Source organism: Sebastes fasciatus, chromosome 2 (assembly GCF_043250625.1).
Source record: "Sebastes fasciatus isolate fSebFas1 chromosome 2, fSebFas1.pri, whole genome shotgun sequence".
NCBI lineage: Eukaryota > Metazoa > Chordata > Actinopteri > Perciformes > Sebastidae > Sebastes > Sebastes fasciatus.
In genome coordinates, this window is record NC_133796.1 from 24096786 (window position 1) to 24119649 (window position 22864).

The 22864-nt window shown below is 38.7% G+C and overlaps 1 protein-coding gene across 1 annotated transcript; it reads right to left on the bottom strand.

The window, feature by feature from the left end:
• Positions 1–1147: 1147 nt before the first annotated feature.
• On the bottom strand, positions 1148–22663 carry tmem255b (transmembrane protein 255B). The gene is made up of 10 exons (XM_074614737.1): positions 22599–22663; positions 20027–20114; positions 18583–18725; positions 18371–18433; positions 7583–7672; positions 5377–5457; positions 4568–4653; positions 3544–3703; positions 2443–2589; positions 1148–1570 (listed from the first exon to the last, which is right to left on the bottom strand). The coding sequence occupies exons 1-10, from the start codon at positions 22626–22628 to the stop codon at positions 1340–1342; spliced, it is 1119 nt and encodes a 372-aa protein (XP_074470838.1). The 5' UTR covers positions 22629–22663; the 3' UTR covers positions 1148–1339.
• Between the last annotated feature and the right edge of the window lie 201 nt (positions 22664–22864).

Consider the following 22864-nt stretch of genomic DNA (forward strand, 5'->3'; position numbering starts at 1 on the left):
ACATTTTGGGATTATTCCCTTTCTTGTCGAGAGATGAGAAGATTGGGAGAAAGTGGCTAACTAGCCGGGCTCTCTCTGTAAAACAGTGAATTCTAATTTAAATTTAAACTTTTAGTTTTTATTTTAATTTAACAAGTGAGATAAAACCTGTTAATTAGTGAGCTTTAGATGTGCTGGAAGGCGGATTTTGTTACCTTTCGATAAAGCCAGGCATCGCTTTCCCTGTCTTTATACTGAGCTAACCGACTGCTGGTGGTAGCTTAATATTTTTCTGGACAGACATGAGTGTTATCAATCTTCTCATTCAACTCTTGGCAAGTAAGCAAATAAAGCACATTTTCCAAAATTGTCAAACTCTTCCTTTAAATGTGAAATGTTGATGAAGCCCTTACTACACATGTATTTGTATGCATCAGTGAATATATGCATTTCTTAAAAGTGCCTCTTTAATACATAATGTATTTTATAACAGCTACAGAATCCCTCCCACATGCATCATCAATAATATATACAGTATACTGACTTTAAAGTGCACATTAAATGATTCACACTAACATAGTTAAACAACAGCAACAACATCAGCATCATTTACTCTCCCGTTCACATTTCAAGAAAGCCCTTTTAATTGCTCCTACAGTAGTTTGGTATAGTGAGACAATACACAAGAAGACGTGTAATCCAATCTACACAAGTTAGAACACAAATAACTATCAGATCACAGTCAAGTGTATTACTATACACATATTCACATGTAATATGTAAGCATCTGGAGGCCAGCTTTAGGCTTAAAGTTTGACATTTTGGGAAATACGCCTATTTGCTTTCTTGCTGAGATTAAGATGGCAACTGCCAACAAGAAATAGTCCTTAAACTAACGAGATATAATGTGTTAAGAGGTGCTGGTAGGCAGGTTTTGTTTCTGTTGTACAGATCCAGGCAAGCTGTTTTCATCCGTTTCTAGTCTTTGTGCTAAGCTTAGTTAGCCGGCTGCTGGCTGCAGCTTCATATTTACCTAGAGATATTAGGAGAGTGGAATTAATCTTCTCATCTAATTCTCAGCAAGAAAGCGAATAAGCATATTTCCCAAACCGTTTCCTTTAATGAATACACATGAAATAACTTAATCATGTCTAAATAATTACACTACATACTTATAAATCTGTCTCTCCTAGGTGCAACCACAAGAAATGTATCATTTCTATCAGTACAGAGTAGTCGTGACGGTCACAGAGGGTTTTACCGTCTACAAGGTCACCTATGAAATGTCTTGTGCTACATTCAGTCTGACCAGATCAAAATATTTTTCTCCCAACACGCCCCAGATGTTTGTGTCAGGGGCTCAGCAGGCGTACGGTGGCGGTTTCTCAAAGGGGCTGTAGGTGGAGCCGTAGAGGACGGGGGCGTTGGGTGTCAGCATGTAGCCCCCTGGTTCCTGGGTGGCTCCCTGAGGTTGTGGCTGAGCCTGAGAAGGCTGCTGGTTCTGGTTCTCCTCAGACAGGCCGGAGTTGCAGGCAGGGCCTCCGTCAGGGTTCATCTGGGGAGTAGCAGGAGGCTGATAGCCGCTGTTATGCTGTGGGAGAGGTGAAGAGACAGGGAGTGGTAGCTTGCATCGGTATGTGGAAGTAGAGCCAAAGATAGCTAAATTCTGACATTTTTATGTGAGGTGTGGTTTTAATTCTCTTTGTGTAGTTTTGGTCCTCAGAAATATCAGCAAATATTAGCCATAAATCAGTAATAAAACTGTAAGGCAAATCAGACAAAGTCACCATGATATAAATAAAACTATGCATCTGCAGATTTAATAAAGTGATTGGCTTGTTTAAGAAGCACAGCTCTTATCACCGTTTACTTTATGGCACCAATTCAGAAAGCATCAATCAGACATTCCTGTTTTTAACAGGCTCTTGGATGACCATCACAAAGAATTGTCTCATGAAACAACACCAGCAGAAGAAGTCGTCTTTATGTAGTATGATGAAACGAGGTTCATTCCTCAATAAACAGTAAGATTGAGGGTACATGGTTTTAGTACAGGTATCCACCTCCGTAATGTGATGTGGCAGCCGTGCAGATTAATAGTTTTCTTTCTGGTCAGGTACTTTAATGTTAGAATGAAACAGCTGTGTTCAGCAAAAATAAATATGATCCAGTGCTGTTACCAAACGAATACACTGGAAAGGAAGATTCTGCTTTTTCACAGCAGACATTTTGACTTGTCATAGTAGGAAAAACACAAATAACATTAACTATGGCTCAGTTATATTCAAGTGTCCCAGTAAACCAGCATAAACAATACCAGGACCCTAAAACTGAGGCAGCTAAATTTATTTCAGCCATCATTAATTTTGTTATTCACACCTGTGCTTTACAGTGTATTAATATACATTTGTCTTCAGGGCCTATTAATTGCTCTTTTTTGTGTTTGTGTTCTGGGGCCCCTACCTGCATGGTTATTGGATAGTTGGGGTAGGCGGGCAGCGTCTGTCCTGAAGGGCAGAAACCAGCGTAGGTGACCATGTGCTGGGTCGGGTTGTACAGGATGTGGGGTGGCGGCGTGGGGCTGGGAGCCGTCTGAGAAGTTGGCTTCTGCTGCACGAAACAGTAAAAATGAGCGTTAAGTTACACATGAAACACACACTTCATTATATAAAAGGTAATGAAGTATGATTGCTGCCTGTAGGGATGATAATCGTAAAATCAGGACCATTAAGATTGATAGAATAAGATCAGAGATTTTCATGTCTTTGAAGCTTTGACTCATGGCAGAGAAACTACGTTTTTAGTACTTTCTTGTCTGAGCAGTGGAACAAAAATATATCTGCACACACATATAAATCAATATTATGTTTCAGACAAAGCTTTGGTAAAGTAAAAGAGCAAAAAAGAGGTTAAAATACAAATAAATTAAAAACATAAAAAATGCCAGTATACAACACAGTGCAGTATTTAGTTGATACAGTTCAATCTCATGAGTTTTGGTCATTCAGGAACCATGTTGATCAGATTCAGGCAGAGCACACCTCCACTTGGTCGTGTCTTGAAGGTAGAGGCAAAACTCTCGCGAGATGGTTTAATGTTAAGCATTGACCTTGAATGGTTATGGTTAGGATAGGTCGTCGGGCAGCAAGTCTCGCAAGAGTTTTTGCAAGTTTTTGCAATTTGGGGGTTACCATCTAGACACAACCCTTCCACTTTCAGTGACAAAAATAACCTCTTATAACCCTGAAACAAGCTCCAGTGAGAGATGTTGTTTAGTTTCCATTAAAATAATAACGTACACATCCTGTAGATTTGGAGCCTATGGTTTACACACAAGAAACAGATGTGCAATGTCGGATACTGTATGAGGCTGCAGGCAATAAGGAAAGGTAAGTAGTTTATCGTCACAAGTATAGTAAAAATCCTTCATCACAGTACCCTTTAGATCTTCTTCCTTTTCATTTTCTTTGCCCTTCACTCCAAACTACACTTTTTTTTTTAAATTTCGTGTCTATAAAGTAAAGATGCACTCCAATTTTCTATTTTTTTCGGGCTCCTGCTCACCATATCCTTGTACGCTCCGAGCATGGCGGCGGTGATGATGCCCAGGAACAAGCAGATCACATTGAGCACCACTGAGGCCCAGAGCAGACGGTACAGGTGGATCACATCCGAGCAGCCGCTGACCCCGGTGAACTCGTAGTATTGTGTGTGGAACTCCGTGCTGGAAGACGAAGAGAGCAGGAGTCAGTACAAATCTTAGATAAGGTAAGAATGGTTTTGTATTGTAATTATTGTTGCATTAGATTACAATGTATCCGTACAAGAGGCCGTCTTCACAGCAGACATTGTGACTTGTCATAGCAGGAAAAGCCCTGATGGCTCTGTTCCATTTAAGTGCATCAGTCAGTGAGCCAGGTAATGCCAAATGGAGTGCAGCTCTTATTAATTTCATTTACAACACCTGCAGGAAAACTACAGTCCATCAAAATGTCAGCCATGAAAAAGTACGAGAACCACTTTCCACAGCACATCATAAGTTTTTTATATTTCAGGGAGGGAAGAAAACAAAGAATCCCTCAAACTGCCCACCACTTGAACTCATTTTATGACTTTATTAAACCTTCCAGGCAGCCGTTCATTAGCTAATAACTGAGTAGTAACGTATAGTTGCAAGCAGGGAGGGACTTTTTGGAAAGCCCTTCCTCTTGTGTGTGTTCAAGAGCTCATGGAAACATCCGGGATTTTGAAAGTTGGCGTTAGAATAGGAACCTCTTTAATGCAAGAAAGTGACAGATTCATATGATCCAAGAGTGATTTTCCAACAGTGGAGCCTGTAAATACAGCCAACATTTTCTAGTATGCTGTTTTTTTACATTGCTCTCTACTGTATTATCATACTAGTATAACTTTATAACAGGTAGAAAGTTGAAAAAAAAAATACTCTGCAATGATGTAAAGCACATGCAAATTGAAGTTAATTGGATTAAAACATGCAAGCTTGCTGTATGGTCCGTGTTTATTCAAAATAAGGTGCACTCACTCACACACACACACACAAATATCAACAGCTGGTGGTGTGTCTCACCTCGCACAGTTGTACAGGTAGCAGCAGTAGCAGGTGTTGCTCCTCAGCTTCATCTTGCACGTTTTGTCGTACGAACGGCATGACACCTGCAGTGTCAGAGGTTGGAAAGGTTCTCAGAGCTTTAATAATTTGTAATACAAGTTTTATAAACCTCATGAAAATGGATACGACAGCCAGATAAGCAGGTCTGGACAAAGAAATACATGAGGAAACTGTCTACATGTCATTTCCAGAACTTCTATTTGCTTATAATTTGATGCAAAGTGAACTGGATGCAATTGTTGCTCTCAGTGCAGTAACATTATTGGACCACTAGATGTCACTACACACTTTGTGACTTTTTCAGTTAAGCGCCAAAAGGCTGCAATAACACAGAATATAATCCTAAAATGCATTTCAAGCATCATTTAAAAGACAAGATCTGAGACACAAACGTGAAGCAGTGTGTGGGAGGAGGAAGGTGAATGGAAACCATACATGAGGTGAGGTGAGGTTAGGTATTTAGATTGTTTAGACCTTTTTCACAGCATCCATTTAGACATGAAACAGTAGGAGTCACCAGTGATAGTAATTAAGGTTTCATTCAGGTCAAACAGAATCAGGGTGCTGCTATTGTGCATGTTGGCTCACTGGAAAGGCTTTGCTACACTAAATGGAGCATAACCTTTATTAATTTAATTTATTAAACCAATGTTTACCTGCTGCAATTTCATGTCAATATGGCTGCTGTGAAAAAGGTCTATTGAGAAATGACTTTGACATTTATACAATATAGACAATGGCAGGTGTGTACACGTTATATGAATCACCTCAGTATAGTAGCTGTCGTAGGCGTAGCCCGCTCCACTGGAGTAGAAGTCACACATTTCCTCCTGCAGGGGCCTTATGTCCTGTGTGTTAGAAAGATTAGAAAAAGAGAGGAGAGACTCGATTTGTTAAATAAATGAGCCACACAGCCTAATATAGGATGTATACGATGTTTTTCTGTTCTTTTTTAGAGTAAATCTCTGATTTAAGGGTTTCAATGATGCACTTTTTGCCTGAACCCTGGTTCATTCTGTCCATCGTCCTCTGTGTCACTGCAGCAGTGAAGGTTTACAACATGTGCCTGCTCAAAAACGTCCACCGCAAACCAAACCTCACTGGGCTTTATATAATGTGAAAGGTCATATAATCATTTTCATTGTCCAAAGCTTGAAGGTGCAATAAAATATTAATTTTACTGTCCCGTGAGCACAAAATAAATATATCTGCAGAGGGTTTGATAGCACTATTGATCAATAACAGTGACTCTGTGCCAGCTTTTTAAACTTTCATTTGCTCATATTCATTAAGAAACTCATGAAATGATTTAGGCTGAACTGTTTTGTCCGTGTATCCAAACACCGAGAACATCTAAGACATCCAGTAAGGAAGCAACAGTGACCTTATTTGACCTCTCTGCATTTTCTGTTCATTCCATAGATTGTATATAAAGATGGACGACGCGTCTCCACTTCCTCCCACTGTACAAAAGTGAAGGCAAAATATATATAGATTTTGATGTCATTTGGAGCCAGAGTCTGCGCAGTAGTGATCGGGGGGGCTGGAGCCACGGCATCGAGGTCCCACCCACACACCCGGCTGAGCCAATAACGGGCCGAGCACGGCCGCAGTTTGTTAGCCTGAACCACCTATCTGCTACGTTAGCACCACGGTAGCTGTTTGGCTAGAAAGACGCAACAACTAACTATAATATCACTATAACTACTTTTATAATCAAACTGACACATGTTCTTTTACACAGACTTGTGACAGTTATGGGAAATTAAAGTTACATCTCCTCTCTCGTACAATTACCGAGGCTGCGGCTGCGACTACTTCACTCAGAGCAGCTGTCAATCATGACGTCTCACCCACTTTTTTCAATTAACTACTTAAAACCAAACTCATCAGAAAAATGAACACTTGAACATAGTACATCAGAGTGATAAGAACTACATGAAATGACAGAAACCATTCTTGGGAAAAATTTCTTTGACGAGAACTTTGACTATTTAGTTTGGCCCATGTATCATCCGCTAACATGGAGGGGGCGGGGCTTATGACCTATACTGCAGCCAGCCACCAGGGGGCGATCAACATGTTTTGGCTTCACTTTTGGGAGCTGTTATGTCGTCCATCTTTATATACACTCTATGGTTCATTGTCATTTAAACAAATTCAGGTATTTGCACAAATTGAGTTTCACGCATATTCATTTACTCTGGAAGCTATTTAAAATCAAGAGACTTTGAAATTGTCCTCCGACTGATGGCATGATTTGGACAATTAATGTTAAACTGACTGTTTATGAAAATGTTTTCGAGTAAATGAGGCTTCTTCCTATGAAAACGAAGAACTCAATATAGACATTATGTAAGAGTGAACATGTTTGTAGTGGGACGGAGAATGAAAGGGAGACTCTTTGTGGAATGACTTTTTATGTGCTTATTTCTTTCTCAATATAAAAAAAAATTGCAAACTGTATATGTATCAGACCATTGTAAGGACGTTTCCTAGAAAATCAATTCTCAGTTGAAATAGAGTTAAAGATGTATTTTTGGAAAAGTGTATTCATCTTGGGTTGTTGCATATTGTATGTTTTTATTTACGGTGTATTTGTTTGCATCTTAATACAAGAGTTTTCAGTGACTTAGAGAAAGGTGGGTAACTTTTGGACACATTTAATCAGCCCTGTTATGCTGAATGTCTCGCCAGCAGATCTCTGCAGGTCAGGCTGAGATGAGTTGGTCTGGTCTACCTGTCTGGTGTCGTGATGCTACTGACAGATCTGTCTGATTGAATCTGCAAAGTTCCTGATCTTACCAATGTGTTTGTGCCAGTCTCCTCTGTTTCTGTTGACCTTAGTGTGACCTTAGCATGTGTGATTAAAGGTTTTGTGTTTGAGGGTTTGTTCAGACAAAAAAAGCTTAACGGAATTAGTTTGTCTTTCTTTCTTTTCAATGCAGGCATGTAAATACATGTGATACTTACAATGAACTCTGAAGCGATAATCCCGTCCACAATGGCACAGAAGAACGCCGCGATGACTCCGATACTGATGAATATGATCGCTGCCACGAGCTTAAAGAGACGAAGAGGGTGAAGTCATGAGAAGTCATTTTGGAACAAAGATTAAAAGTACCAGTAAGTATCATGAGAGTAAGTACGCAGCAAAATGTATGAGATTATCAGCTTGTGTTTTGTTTGTGTTTATTTAAATGCACGACTATAGCTATGGATTGGAAACACACTTCTGACTGACAAAAGAATGACAAAAATGATCAGTAAGTAAAAGCACAGAGGTTGTAAAATAAATAATCAGGTAATAAACCCACAAATGAATTAGGAATCTGATGTGGGAATTGTGAATTTGCAACAACCATAAATCTATTTATAAAAATGTATGTATAACCAGAATTTTATTTTTTTATCATGTATTTAACAATAAATGTAGTTTTGTAGAGTTTACAGAGACCAGGAGTAAATACTGTATAACAACAGAATACAATAAATGATGCCACATATGCATCTATTTCTACTATAATTTAATTTTCTTGAGCATTTATTTAATATGCCAGAATTTGTATTGTATAAAGGCAACGTCTAAATTGTATCCTAAGCTTAACACACACACACACACACACACACTCTTGCTCATGTAAGCTTTCTGCATGTGTGTGTCCTGATTGGTCATCTGCAGCGTCTGGGCTGCTGGGCGATAAAGGAAATGTATGGCTTCTTGCTCTGCCAACACAGAGGTGCTTTGTGGGTAATTTATGGGCACAGAGGCGACACACAGGACAGAGGGACGGCCTTTTGTACCAGCAAGGTCAACCTAATTCTCCCAATCTGAAACACACACACACACACACACACATTAACCCCAAGAATCTAATCAGTATCCTCCAATCTGTGACACGCATCTGTTCTCCCATGTAGCTTTTACTGTAGGTACTTTTCTGATATTACACACACACACACACACACAGCCCAGCAGACCCAGCTGGCTGATCACAGATGTCTGATCATGAACTTTTTATCACTGAGCATCGTTTACTGTCTGTTCAATCGCTCCTCCAAGACTGCACATGCTGTACTGAAGCAGCAGATTAAACACACACTTTTTCTCTATCTGTCTAAAATGGTTGGAGGGGAAACATCAGTTTGTTCCCAGAAGCAAAATAAAGTAAAAAGGTAGAGTAGATTAGAGTGTATCTAATGATCCTGCGTTGACATGAGTGACTTGTTTGATTCATGGGAGACTGATGAGGCTGAAGTAGCACAAGAAATTCAGAACAGATGCAATTAGAAGTCGTAACATTTACTTACGTTCCTAATTGGTTGTTTTTGTGGCTTCGTGTCTTGGTCCCACTAACAACAAGAGTGCTTTGTGAAACCAAGAAAAGACTTTCCAGTTGATTTTCTGTTTGTATTCTTGTGTTTTTCAACTGAAACTATTAGTTTTGACCAAAATTACTTTTTAACTTTGCAGCCAAGAAAGGATGAGAATCTAATATTTGGAGTCAACAGGCCTTTTTCACTGAATACATCTGACAAATCACAGGTGTAAATAATGAAACTAATGAGGGCTGAATTCTAGTTAGCTTCCTCGTTAATGTTATTAGTAACACCTGTGCTTTTACTACCATAACAAGTTACATTTTGTTCTATTAGGATAAAGAAGGACTTTTCTTTCAAATAAGAGTTAATTTACTTCTTTAAGGACCGCGCACACCGGCTCAGGCGTTTTCACTTATTCTGGCTGATTAGACCTCTGCTCAGGTTGAAGCTGGTTGGAGTCGTGCTGTAAATTATGTGAGATTATCAATTAACATGTACCGCAGGCTGCACTTGGTTTGTTCAGCCAATACCAGCTTTTTGAAATATGTATTAGTCTGTAATGTTTATGATCAGGTGATCCCGTTTGGCGGCCAAAAATCTACTGTTGGACTCTTTACTGACCCCCCAACTACCAACCACTGTGCGTTGTGTATGTATGTCCCCTGTCAAGTACACATTGTGTACACAGTACTGCATACGGCAGCTTCATTATCTCTCCAGTGCTATGAAGATTAGCTTTACTGTATGCTTACTCTGATAAAGTACATCAAATGACAACATTTATGTACAAATAAAATGAAATTAATAAATAAAATCCTAGAATAATAGGCATACTACCTGCCCTCATGTTTTCAGTGTGTCAGTTAGTTGGTGTTAATTTGATTAAACACAACTTTATTTACAAAAGTACAACTTGTGAGCACAATATAAAGTGCCCACTATGTCCGAGGCCTCGGGGAAGTTACCTGCTTTGCCCACTTGGTAGCCCAGTCTCGGGCTTTGGAGCGCACCCAATAATAAAGCTAAAAACATGTGAGGTAAGCCCAGTCTATACACGCCCTCACAGTCCTGAGAAGAAGTCTAATCAGGCAAAATCCAGGTTGTGGCTAATCAGAAATAAACATTCCTGTACAATATTGTGCTGTAAATGTCTACGACAGATCAGGTTTATTTGACAAGTCAATTTTATTGAGGCTAATCTTTAGTTAACCTCAAGTGTTATAAATGAAATGTCTTTACATGTGAGAATAACACAAGACACAGTGAAATGGATATTAAAACAAGGGGATTTTTTAAATAATTTCCCTGAACAAAGTGAAATAAGAGCTGAGAAAATAAGCTCTTTTCTGGGTGGGTTTTATCTGCCGCTGGCCCAGACTCTCCACTTCATTAGCGGTTTAAATGACTGCTTTTATGGGCTGCAAGTGGGAGATGAGGCCAGCGGCACAGACAATAGAGCCTGACAACTGCATTACTTCACATTACCTTAGCACCAGCTGCCAGCACATAAAACACCTCAACACACACTCTGTCGCCCAAACCACCGAATCTCCCCTGATACAACTGAAGCAGAGAGAAAAATCAAAAGCTGTAAAAGATTAAAGGCTAACACACTGTAGATGGGTTTCTGCTCTCAGGAGATTGAAGACTGCAATGGTGGAAGGTAACTCAGTACAAGTACTGGACTTAAGCATAGCTTTGATGTACTTGTACTTGATTATTTCCATTTTACGCTACTTTATAGGCTACTTCTACTCCATTACATTTCAGGGAGGGATATTGTACTTTTTATTCCACTATATTTATGTAAATGCTATATTACTTTTTCATTTTTAAAACTTATATAAAATACAATGAATTGTAAAAGACCAGATACAACAGTACATTTGCACTTTGTGATACTTTATGTACATTTTGCTGATATTACTTCTGTACTTTTACATCAGTAGGATTTCAAATGAAGTACTTTAATACGTAATAAGGATTTTATTTAATTAAGGTATTGGTACTTTTACTTAGACTGCAATTACTTTTTTGGCCACATGGGGGCAGCAGAAACAAGTTGTGAACACAACATTGACATATCATCTCTTAAGTTTATATGGCAAACTTGTTAGCAAACAGCTGTTTATTTACACATCCAGCTTGCATCATTAACTCCGAGTCATGTTTGTGTCCACTCAGTGGGTAACCTCGGTGTCGGAAAAGTGACGCCAATGTGGAAGTGCCTTAAACTTGCATTCTTTCTAATAGCCAGCAGGGGGCGACTCCTCTGGTTGCAAAAAGAAGTCTGATTGTATAGAAGTCTATGAGAAAATGAGCCTACTTCTCACTTGATTTATTACCTCAGTAAACATTGTAAACATGAGTTTATGGTCTCAATCTCTAGTTTCAAGTCTTCTTCCATACAGCATGATGTTCATTTAGTAAATTATGGTCCCATTTAGAGTCAAATAGACCATAAAACAGGGTATGCTTTAGGGCGTGGCTACCTTGTGATTGACAGGTCGCTACCACGGCGTAGTCTGGTCTGAGATTTGTCTGTATTTTTGTCCTACAACTTCATCCCTTTCACAGTGTGTTTTCAGTTCATGAAAGTTAATTGTGGTCGCCTTAAAATGTCTTATTCAGCGTTCGGTTGTACTTAGCTCCACCCTCTCGAGTGGGTGGAGCTCAAAATTATAGTCCACAAACCAATGTGTGACGTCACGGTGACTAAGTCCATTTCTCATATACAGTCTATGTGTCCATCTGATGAATATGAGACCAATATTTACTTTGCTTTTCTCTCTGTTTTTGGTCCCTTCCAACTCCTGAGGGAAATACCTTGTTCTTTTGTTGCTAAATGCTCCACTATGTTCACCAGCTAGTCACTAACTGTGTCTGTCTGCTGTTTGGTAGTGTACAGTTGATTTTTAGAGCTTTTCCTCTGAAAACAGCTGCCTGCAGATGCTGAAAACGAATTTATGAGAGCGGTGAGAGTGAACCAAAACTGTAAAGTTTCGGGCCGTACAGCTAAATGAGCTGAGACTCGATATAAAGCTCCGTAATTGATACATTATTATAAAGATATTGATTATAGACGCTTTAAGTACTGAAAAAAAGAGAAATACAATAAAGGACAAAGACACACATGATGTAAGTTTTAGAGAAGACATCAGTGACAAAGAGATAAAGACACAAGGAGGATTTTTATAGCTTCAGTAAAGATACCTATCAGGTTATGTAACTAAAGTCGCTGACCGCTGCAAGGTCTTTCTCCCCCTGCTCAGTGGTCCAGTGACCAATCAAGACCACAGCTGGACACACTGGTAATAAGAAACGTGTTGGGTAAAATACGGCCCTTTAAAAGGTTCACCGTTCTGCTCTCCAAGCTGCAAGGTGACCAAAAGGACGTCAGTCTGTGAAATACAGGCAGTTACCACGGAACAAAGAACATGAGCTACATGAAGCATTTAGTCATAAAGACATCTCACAGTGTATCAGGGCAGTGAAGCCTGTTTTAGGAGCGGCACGGTGAGTGCAGATAGGAGGGAGTTTACAGACAGAGTTTCATGCTTCACCGTCCTTTTGAACATTTTGGAGGACAAGATAAGACAAAAGTGGCAATATTCAAGTCATTGAGATTTTAAAAAGCGTTATCCAAGAAATGTCAGTGGAGTACAAATGTGTGTTTTGCCTGCAACACGCCTCCCATTCATAAAAAGGGCTGGTTTCTCAAGAAACATTTGTGATAAAACTAAAATCTAGAGATATAAAGATTCACACTAAGCGAAAAGACACAACTAGACGGTGGTTTAACACTTATGGGTAATAGATTTGTCTTTCTCTTCATCTCTATGTCACCAATTTTTATTATTTTATTATGGGTGACATTTTTTGTTTGCAAAATTGTTTATTATCATATAGAGCTTTATGTAGGCCGTTGATTTTTCTTTTCTCCCAGAACGGACCTTCTCAGCCTTGATCAGTGTGTGTTAACATTCACTCAGCAGCTGGATGAGTTACTCAGGAGCCAACAATCAAATCATTTATGCACTCTGGTACAGAGCTAATCATCAAGAATGAAAAGACCACAATCCTCTATTTACACAACAGCAAAATATGTTTGTACACACATATTGTATAGTCTTAGAAATGTGTATTGTACATAAAACATACTCATGTAGGCTGCTCTGCATGTCTACTATAAACTCAATTAATCAATGTAAGTGATTTGTAAGCACTTCAAACATGACAGCAAATATACACAACATATAATAAAGTCAATATAAATGTTTATGAAATTAAATCAATACTGTAGATCTTCTACTTTGTTGGTTATTGTTTATTGCTATTATTTGATTTTCATTTGCTAATGTTTCTGTCTATAATTGTTTTTAATCATATTTTGTATATTTTATATTTTTTGTTTTATTATCATTTTCATTCATACCTTAATCTTATCTTTTTTATTTTGCTGTGCATTAGTTTATCTTTCTAACGTATCATCAGTCTTATTAGTGTGTCTGCCATCTGTAAAACACTTTGAACTGCACTAAAAGGTACTAATACAAATACATTTTAATTGCTCCATTGATTGGTCCACTTCAACAGAAGGGAGGGATTTAAAGTTGTTAGTTTCTGTAATCAAACCCGGAAAAGTGTCTGTTTGGCAGCAGTAAATAAACTTGTCACTTCTCTGACTGTTTACAGTTCAAACTAGAAAAGTGCACTCAGTAGAGTGCAGATCTCCGCCAGGTGTGTCTCCCTCTCCGGTTCCCTTAGAGCCAAGATGGCGGCGAAGATAACAAAAACGGGGATTTATTAATCTCGCATCATAACTTTAGTGGATCATATCAGGTAGGGAATTAATCTGCAGATGCTCCGGTCCAGTTTTAGAGCCACAACAAATGTCAAAATGTGGCCTGCAACAGACTAGGTAAAGTATGTCGATTGCCAGAAATTCCTTTTGCTACTGAAGCAGTTGTTGATCACTTGCAGCCCCTACCGACCGGCTAAGAGGAGTGAGGAGTCAGCAGTCAATGACGGTATAAACAGTCAATAAAATAGGTTTTTCAAAAAATGTGAATCACGGCAACCACGAGAGATCCTTGAGCATAGTCATAAATGAGCACAGAATATACTAGGTTGATTGGTCCAGTAGTACTCAAGATTAGCTGTGGACAGACAGATACACACACGACTGAACGCATGATCTCCCCTCAGGCTTAACAACATCAAACCCTCCATCTGCTGCTTTATGAGGTCAGAGAAGCAAAGGCTTGTGAGATCCAGCAAGTAACAGAAGAGCTCTCCGATGTCCGCGGCATTGTCGGTACGTTGGTTAGTTGTTCTTTAATGAGCGACCTCACTCTGCCAGCCGGCTCTCGTGTTACAGTGCTGAGCCTCGGACACAGGATGGGAAGAAGACACCTGTGTCAGAGTAACATCGTGCCACATGTGCCTCATAAGAGACACCGTAGACCGGCGCTAGTGTGGCAGCGATCTCAACCATTAAAGTTTAAAGCACAGACTTGGGAGCGATGCCGGAGAGGCAGACGGATACAGCAGGTATAAATATCTGTGTGCATGACTTTCCCTTACAGCCACGCACACAACACGAGACGTGAAACAACGTAACGACTCTAACGAGCCTACAGAAAATATTCTTAAACATTAAAACCTGTCTTTATCTTTGTTAAATGAATTATTGTGAGGTCGGCTGTAAACTGTTTGTCTCTACCCACATGTGAACAGCTCAGGGCGTCTGTGCATACCGGATTGTACGGTACACTGCAGTGTAACGTAAGACAACGACACCCAGAACACCACATGAAAAATTCACAACACACTTTAGCACAGTCATGGTGACAAGTCATCTCTGTCATGCCAAGACAACTGCATATTGTCTATTATAGACTATTGCTATGTGCTGTAATAAGCCTTTAAAGTGTCTGTAGTCATTTAAAAAGAAAAACTGTTTTGATGTCTGTTTAAGCTTTTTTTTTACTTTAACATTTTGAGCAGTGCCCTAAGGTCATTTTATGTAAATTTGGAGGTTTTAGCACTTTACTGTTCAAATATCTGCTCCCGTTACTGTAGCTACAAAAACATCCTGTTCTCACGTGGCACACAATGCTGATGCTAATGTCTAACGGTGGCAGATTTACCACTCAAAATACTTAAATAATTTTTCAAACAATGAGTCCTAGATTTCAGATACAGGTAGACAAAGGTGGATTCTCATTTCTAGCCGGCGACTGTTGATTTTTGTCAGCTAAAATGACAACTGTAGCTAGCTAATTAAGCTAACGTTGGCTGAAATGTTTTCTGCTGACATAATTTTATAGCAAGAATCTTGCTAAGCCAGTCTTGAATTAGGCTGCTTGATGGCTACATAGATATTGTGACACTGAGGCAAAAAACCTTAAGTATTGTAAATATGATGTCAAACTCTTGTTTCATTCTAACGTTATCATGTTTAGCTGCTTATTTTACAGACCCGTCCAAGCAAAGGTTAGATTTATGCTTTGTTGTATATTTTCAAAAAACATGTTTCACAAAAAAGCTTTTACAATGAGGACTAACTGTTTGGTGAACGTATCTTGGTTAACAGGTTTGGCTGTATAAGCAGTGTAAACTTTATCAAACATAGAAGAGCAGGACAGAGCCGCTAAACGTTAGTTTCGGTCTAGTGGGACTACTTTTAGGTTAACAAAACAATGAAGAATTTGGTATTTCTCATCCAAAATGTTATTTCTCGCCGTGTGGAAACATTTAGTTACATACTGAAAATATAATTCAACAATAAAATATGAAAATATGAAAAAACGCAAATAATTGAAACATTTTAGAGACATTATTTTTGGTATGTAATCTGTTTTTTTAATCTAAGCTGGAGTTTTGTCTGAGGGAAAGGCGTTGTGTTGAAGTATTTTTAAAGGTGCTGCTAACGGTGCTAACAGCGCTAATAGTGTCAACAACGGAAAAACTGCTGACAGAGCTAATACCTGGGGGAACCGGAGGGTGGGCGTTAAGCTTTCGCGACAACGCCATTGGTCGGGAATGCGTTATCAGCTGTAACCGCTATATGAGCGGCAGCAAAGAGCTTGCCAGGGGGGTACGCTCACATGCACGAACATGCACCAAAAGTACACGCACGTAACAAAGCGAGGAGAAGCTCTGATTATAACACACACAGAGGGAGAGTGACTTCATTCTCTGCTCAGGTAGACATTACTCCACTATATCTTTACATATAGCAGATAGGTGTTTGATGCTATATTAATGCTCTGAATGCCGTTTAGAGAACCTTTAAAATCCTGGTTATGGCTGCGTTATATCCTGAAACTTCAACTTAATCAGTTTTTTATTTCTTCTTTGTCCCTCTCTTTTTTCTTTTCCTTTTTTTCCCCAATATTTTACGTAATGTAAGTGATGACAAATGAAATATTCCTACCGAGATATAAATGAGATGTGAGTTATTAACTTTGAAACTAACTTTTTTGCCTAATAATTAGGACAAATTTAGAGGTGAAAAACAAGGACTCCCAATCAGCTAAAGTTTCTGTGTCACTGGTGTCCTCTTCAGTCCTTGCAGAGTCTCATGCTGGGTTGTATGTCCTGTGAATGTGATACTGACTTTACGTAAATGACACAGAGGAACAGTTTCAGCTGGTTGCCACTGGCTCTTGAGTAAAGTTTGCATTTGTAGGCCACTTGACTGTTGCCACAAAGGACGCCGATTGGAGGTCAGTTCACGCTGATTTCTTTCCCCTTTTATTCCGTTTTATTATTCTGAGTCTGAAATTCTCAAACCGGGGTTTCTACTTTTGTTTTTTTTTATTCACCATGAGTTAAAAAATGGAGAATTTTTAAAGAGTCAATCTTTTCAGACAGGTCTTTGGTCTACTCTGTTGTACAGAGAGGCACTTTGATGATATTATACCTGTGTGTCCCTGTCTGAAATAAAGCATCCCTGTCAGCAACTGACCAATACTAATACAATTTCCCCCTCTTATCTGGTCATAGAAGTCCAGAGCCAATCGCATTCACTTCCCCCGGCCACAAATCCAGTCACGTACTCTGACGTGGGCACGAGGAACAAGAACACATTACGGCCGCCATCGAGTAATCGGATTTGCTTCTTGCTCATAATAGAGCAATTTCCCATAAAACAGTTTAGTGAATTTGCAAAGTCTGTAACATAATCCTCTAATTTATGGTGTATATATGTCCCGCTTTCCAGGAACAATGTCTCATTTTTAGAAGATGAATATTATAAAGCTCAAAAAGCTGACAGAAGTCACCTTGAGAGAGAAAAAACAGAGAAGGCTACACACAACTCTTTTCTGTCCACTTAGGTGTAACAGAACAAAATCTGAAAAAACTGGCATTAGCGGCCTCAGTTTTAGAGCTAGAGTGAAAATACTGGCATCATATAAAACTAGAAAACCTAAGGAATCCATTGGTACCAACATGTCATACTAGCTTCTCGCAAAAGAGGCTAAATAATGCTCCAAACTTGTGCTTAATTTTTGCGAGGAAAAACTGGCAGGGCCATTTTCGAAGGTGTCCCTTGAACTCTGACTTCAAGATATGTGAATGAAAATGGGTTCTATGGATACAGACGAGTCTCCCCTTTACAGATATGCCCACTTTATGATAATCACATGCAGTTTGGGGCAAGTTATAGTCAAGTCAGCACACTGACACACTGACAGCTGTTGACAGCCATGTTATGATCTGAGCATATTTTTATGCTAAATGTAGTACCGGTGAGGGTTTCTGGACAATATTTGTCATTGTTTTGTGTTGTTATTTGATTTCCAGTAATAAATATATACATGATTAATTTACGATTAATTGCAATTAACTATGGACAGTCACGCGATTAAATATTTGAATCGATTGACAGCCCTAAAATTCACACATCCTGCAACTACAGAGCAACATTAGCATTCATTTGGAGGTTGTAAGTCCAATATTCACTGTCCTATAGCTTAGTGTGTTTGGTGCCGGGCAGAGAAGAGTCAAGGTAAGAATATTAGGCCCACTGCCCTGCACATATCATACGTGAGGAAGACTTATTATAAGACATCTTTGCCACTAGACCCCTACAGAGATTAGCTCATCCATCTACATTTACCTGCGTGCCTATCGTGATCCAGGCAGGTATCCACCTTTCGTCATTTATGCTGTCCTATAAAAACTCACAGCTGTCATTGTCATAAAGTTTATGGAAATTTACCTACAGCTGCTAATGAATAAAACACCAACCAGGCTTTGCAGCACCAAGACATTACTTGAAGTCTGAAGTACAAATCGTATATAGTTAAGGGGTCTAAATGAAGACCATAAAGGTGTTAAATGGGATGGAATAATTGAAATCATCATTATAATGTGATTTTTAAATGTGTTGCAACAAAGACATGAGAGTCAGAGGAACAGACTCACCATGGGTCTACGGTTCTCCACCAGGTGGATGCCAACGATACCCAGAAACGCTCCAAAACTCAGCTGTAGGTGCAAAGAGATCAAAGTGGAGGACATGATTATAAAAAAACACACCATCTCACAATCATACAGTGGTTGAGGTGTTAATGACATTATAATGCTTTCTCAGTGTCAGGACAAAGAAGGTGCAACGGGAGGTGGTCGTCACTCACGGTGATGCCAGAGTAATATCCAGCAACAGCTACGTTGTCGGTGCGAGTGGCTGAGATCAGACCCACGGCCAGCACCACCAGAGCCAGAGCCAGCAGGGCCACCGTCATCCACAGAGCTGTTTTCCTCCGACGCAGGTACTGATCTGAGGATGGATGACAGGAGGACCTCTTTACATTCATCACGTCCAGAACCCTCTGATATTAAAGGCCTTTCTAAACCTAATTCTACCTATAACCTCCTTTTTGCTCAAGAAAACATGCACATATTTGTGGAAGAAGTATTCAGATAATTTACTTAAGTAAAAGTACCAATACAACAATGTTAAACAAGTCCTGCATTCAAAATCTTACTCAAGTAAAGGAGCACAAGTAAAAGTACTCATAGCTGGCTATGGTGGAGCTGTTCTGTTGTCTGGTTTGATTTACTGTATAACAAGGCATCTTATTTTATATGATTATTAAAGGTTTTGTCATCAACATTTTGCAGGATTTTTGTTCTCTTCACAGACATATTTTTGTTTTAGAGCACCGATCAATAAGGTTTTCTAGTGTGCAAGAACTGTGGTTATAGATTTTTTTAAATCCTAATTAGCAAAGTAACCAGTGGATACTTACAACAACATACTTACAACTAGGAATACTATGATCAAAAAATACTCCATTGTAAGTAAAAGTCCTGAATTCAAGTAAAAGTACAGAAGTATTATCAGCAAAATGTACCTTAAGTGTATTTCAAAGTACTAAAACTCATTGTGCAGAATGGCTCCTTTCCCAGTGTTATTATTATATTATATTATGATATAATATAATATATTACTCAATGTGGAGCCACTTTTGTGTATACTACTGGGTAGATTAGTGGTATGATACTGCATCTTATCATATAAGCAGATCATTTATGTAAAAAGTATCAAGTGTCAAATACACATAGTGCAGTAAAAAGAACAATATCTCCTTACAAAGTGGAGTAGAAGAAGCACATAAAGTAGCAGAAAATGGAAATACTCAAGCAAAGTACAAGTAGCCTATGTTCAAATTGTAGTACAGTAAAGTACTTACTAATGCACAGTTATATTCAACCAGTGACTATATGGCTCAGGTGAACATAGATAAAGTACAATATTTATAGAACAATAAATACTCAGAATAAGTTACCCTCAGGAATATGTCTAAGTACATGCAGTACTTGAGTAAATATGTACTTCTCCACCTCTGCAAACGTTTTCTTTTCCTCATCTAAAGAAGAAACCTGTCTTTGAGAACTATATCATCTACAGGATATATATATATATATATATATATACACAGAAATGTGTCCTATGCATTGAATTAAAGCACACTACAAGAAAAAAAACATGAATAACGTGTTTAAAATAATGTCTTAATGGTATTAAAGCTGGAGTCAGGTTAGAAGATCTCAGGATGAAACTTGACATAATGTTACCTGCTGGATCCAGTATTTCTGTGGCTGTTTGAGGAGCTGTCCGCTGGGTTTCAGGCTGCTGCATCTTCAGTCCGGATGAATTAAAAATCTATAATAAAAAATAAATAAAAGCAGATCAGGCAGCTGAAGCTGAATCGAGGTGTTTTTTTGTTCCTGTTGATTCAAAGCAGAGTCCTCATCCTGCACAGACAACAAGCTGCAATGAGATGCTTCTTTTTCTTATGATTCAAACATCTTTATAATAAATAAAAGAGCTATTGCATATTAATTTTACAGCTGACTCTGAGCCTGGACCAGTTCAACTTTTCCTGAAGCCTGAGAGAGAGAGAGAGAGAGAGAGACAAAGACAGAGAGGGAGAGAGAGAGAGAGACATAGAGAGAGAGAGAGAGAGCGAGGACCAATCAGCTCCCTGTATTCACCTCAGTGATAAATTATTAAAGTATCTATCTTACACAAGTTGAATGCAGCTTTAATACAGGATTCATGTTGTTGTTGTTGTTGTTGTTATGGTGTCATGTTGTGGCTAAACTCTGTACTATACTATATAATAAAAGGTGGTAAAAAGTGTGTTTTAATGTGTACAGGCTGTGATCTGAGTGGTCATGATGCTGCAGCGATGATGTAATGTGAGTTTACAGCGCCCTCCATCGGTCAACACATGAATAAACAGGCATTGTATCCTATTATTCAGTGTCATTGAAATGTAAAACAAATATCAATATAACATCTAGTTCAGGGGTCAGCAACCTTTACTATCAATCATCATCTTATACAGCTTATAGTCTGAGTATATAGAATATACTGTAAATCTACAGCAGTGAGGGCCAAAGTGCAAATGTACTATGGAGTATTAGGGCCATTGAGGGAAAACAATCTGAGATTTCCAGAATAAAGTCATAATATCACAAGAAAAAAAGGTGTAATATTATGAGAATAAAGTCATAACTTTATGAGAAAAAAGTCGTAATATTACGAGAATAAATAAATAACTGTACGAGAAAAAAAGAAAATAACAAGTAAAATTACTACTTTATAATATTATGACTTTATTCTCGTAATCTCAGATTTATTTTTTCCCTCAATGTGGCCCTAAATTCTGCGTACCGTCATACCATAGATCTACATCAATGATAAATAAAAATGAAAATGTAAACAAAAAGCAGTTATTCATTTCCATTTTCAAAAGTCAACAGGGAGCCACTGGAGAGGAGCCAAAGAGCCGCAGGTTGCTGACCCCTGATATAGATGTTTGATATTGTTAGAAAAGCTGTTGTTTGTAATGGTTTCAATTAAATCAAATGTACCCGCACGTCTACATCTGTGGTGGTGAAAAGTTTTAAGAAAAAAAAAAAATATTAATATATATTATAATTTCATCCATTCAAAAAAAAAAAAGATACATGAAACTCTTTGTTTTTATTATTCCATTTACAATAAAGATGTTTACTCTGGCTTCCATGTGTTGTGTACAGGAACTAGTGATGTACTGATATGACATTTGTGGTGATGAGTGACAACATACTTTATGTAGTGCGTAAGTATTGTAAGGCTTAACGTCATCAATAATAATAATAATAATAATAGCTTGGATTTATATAGCGCCTTTCATGAAACCCAAGGACGCTTAACAAAGACATAAATAAACACAACAAATGTAACAGAAGCTAGGAGCCATAGGCCTTGGTGAAGAGGTGGGTTTTGAGGAGTCTTTTGAAGGTGTCCAGAGATGGTGCGTTGCGGAGCTCTATGGGGAGAGAGTTCCAAAGTGTGGGGGCTGTCACACTGAAGGCTCTGTCCCCAAAAGTTCTCATTCTTGTGTGAGGGACGGAGAGCTGACCCGTGCCTGAGGATCTAAGGTTCCGGGGCTGTGTGTAAGGGTGGAGGAGGTCAGATAAATACTGAGGAGCCAGGGCATTGAGGGATTTGTAGGTGAGGAGGAGGATTTTGTAGGTGATGCGGGACTTGACCGGGAGCCAGTGGAGGTGGATGAGGGTGGGGGGGATGATCAAGTAGTTGATCAACCCACAACCACTTTGATTAGTAATTTAAGTAATTTCTTAAGTAAACATACTAAACATCCCCAGTTTCAGCTTCTTAGTTGTGAGTGTTTTTTGTTTTTCTTTGACTTTTATGATGATAAACTGAATAAATTTAGGCTTTGGAGAGTTGATCGGAGAAAACAAGCAACCTGATGACATCACTTTGGATTTTTAGAAAATTGCAATAAGACAATAAATAAACGATTCATCGAGAAAAGTAATCTACAAATTAACTGATAAAGAAAGTTACTGTTATTTGCAACTGTAAAATACAAATTATTGTGAACAGCTCTTTAAATGTCAAAGCTTTTTCATATAAAAGGTAGCAAGGACTATTAGCTATAAAAGGTTAATACTTAAAAAAAAATTTTTCACTTAATGTCTGTCATCATATAGCTACATACATGAAATTTAACCTTTGACCTTGTACTCGTAGATTTGATTCGTAGCTGTAAACCTGAGATTCACACATACAGTTGAGTTCTGCGTGAACTTTTTTCACCCACAAACAGATAGTTGTGTAACTACAAACCTTTTTTGTAACTGTGTGGCAGCTGCCCATTCTCTGGTGCTTGCTGTCATTTCCCTTTTCCTGGGTGTTTTTTTTTTGGTTGAATTGCTGAGTGATTGGAGGGTTATTCAGTTCACCTGTTGAGCAAGGTGTGATAGTTGAGAGCAGCTTGCTGCATTCCCCTCTTGGCCAATCAGGGTGACCGTGCCCTTTCTGTGGGCTTAAAAGAGGAAACTGCACACCCAGTGTCATTCTGATCCTTCCTTCACTACATGCAACATGTGTTA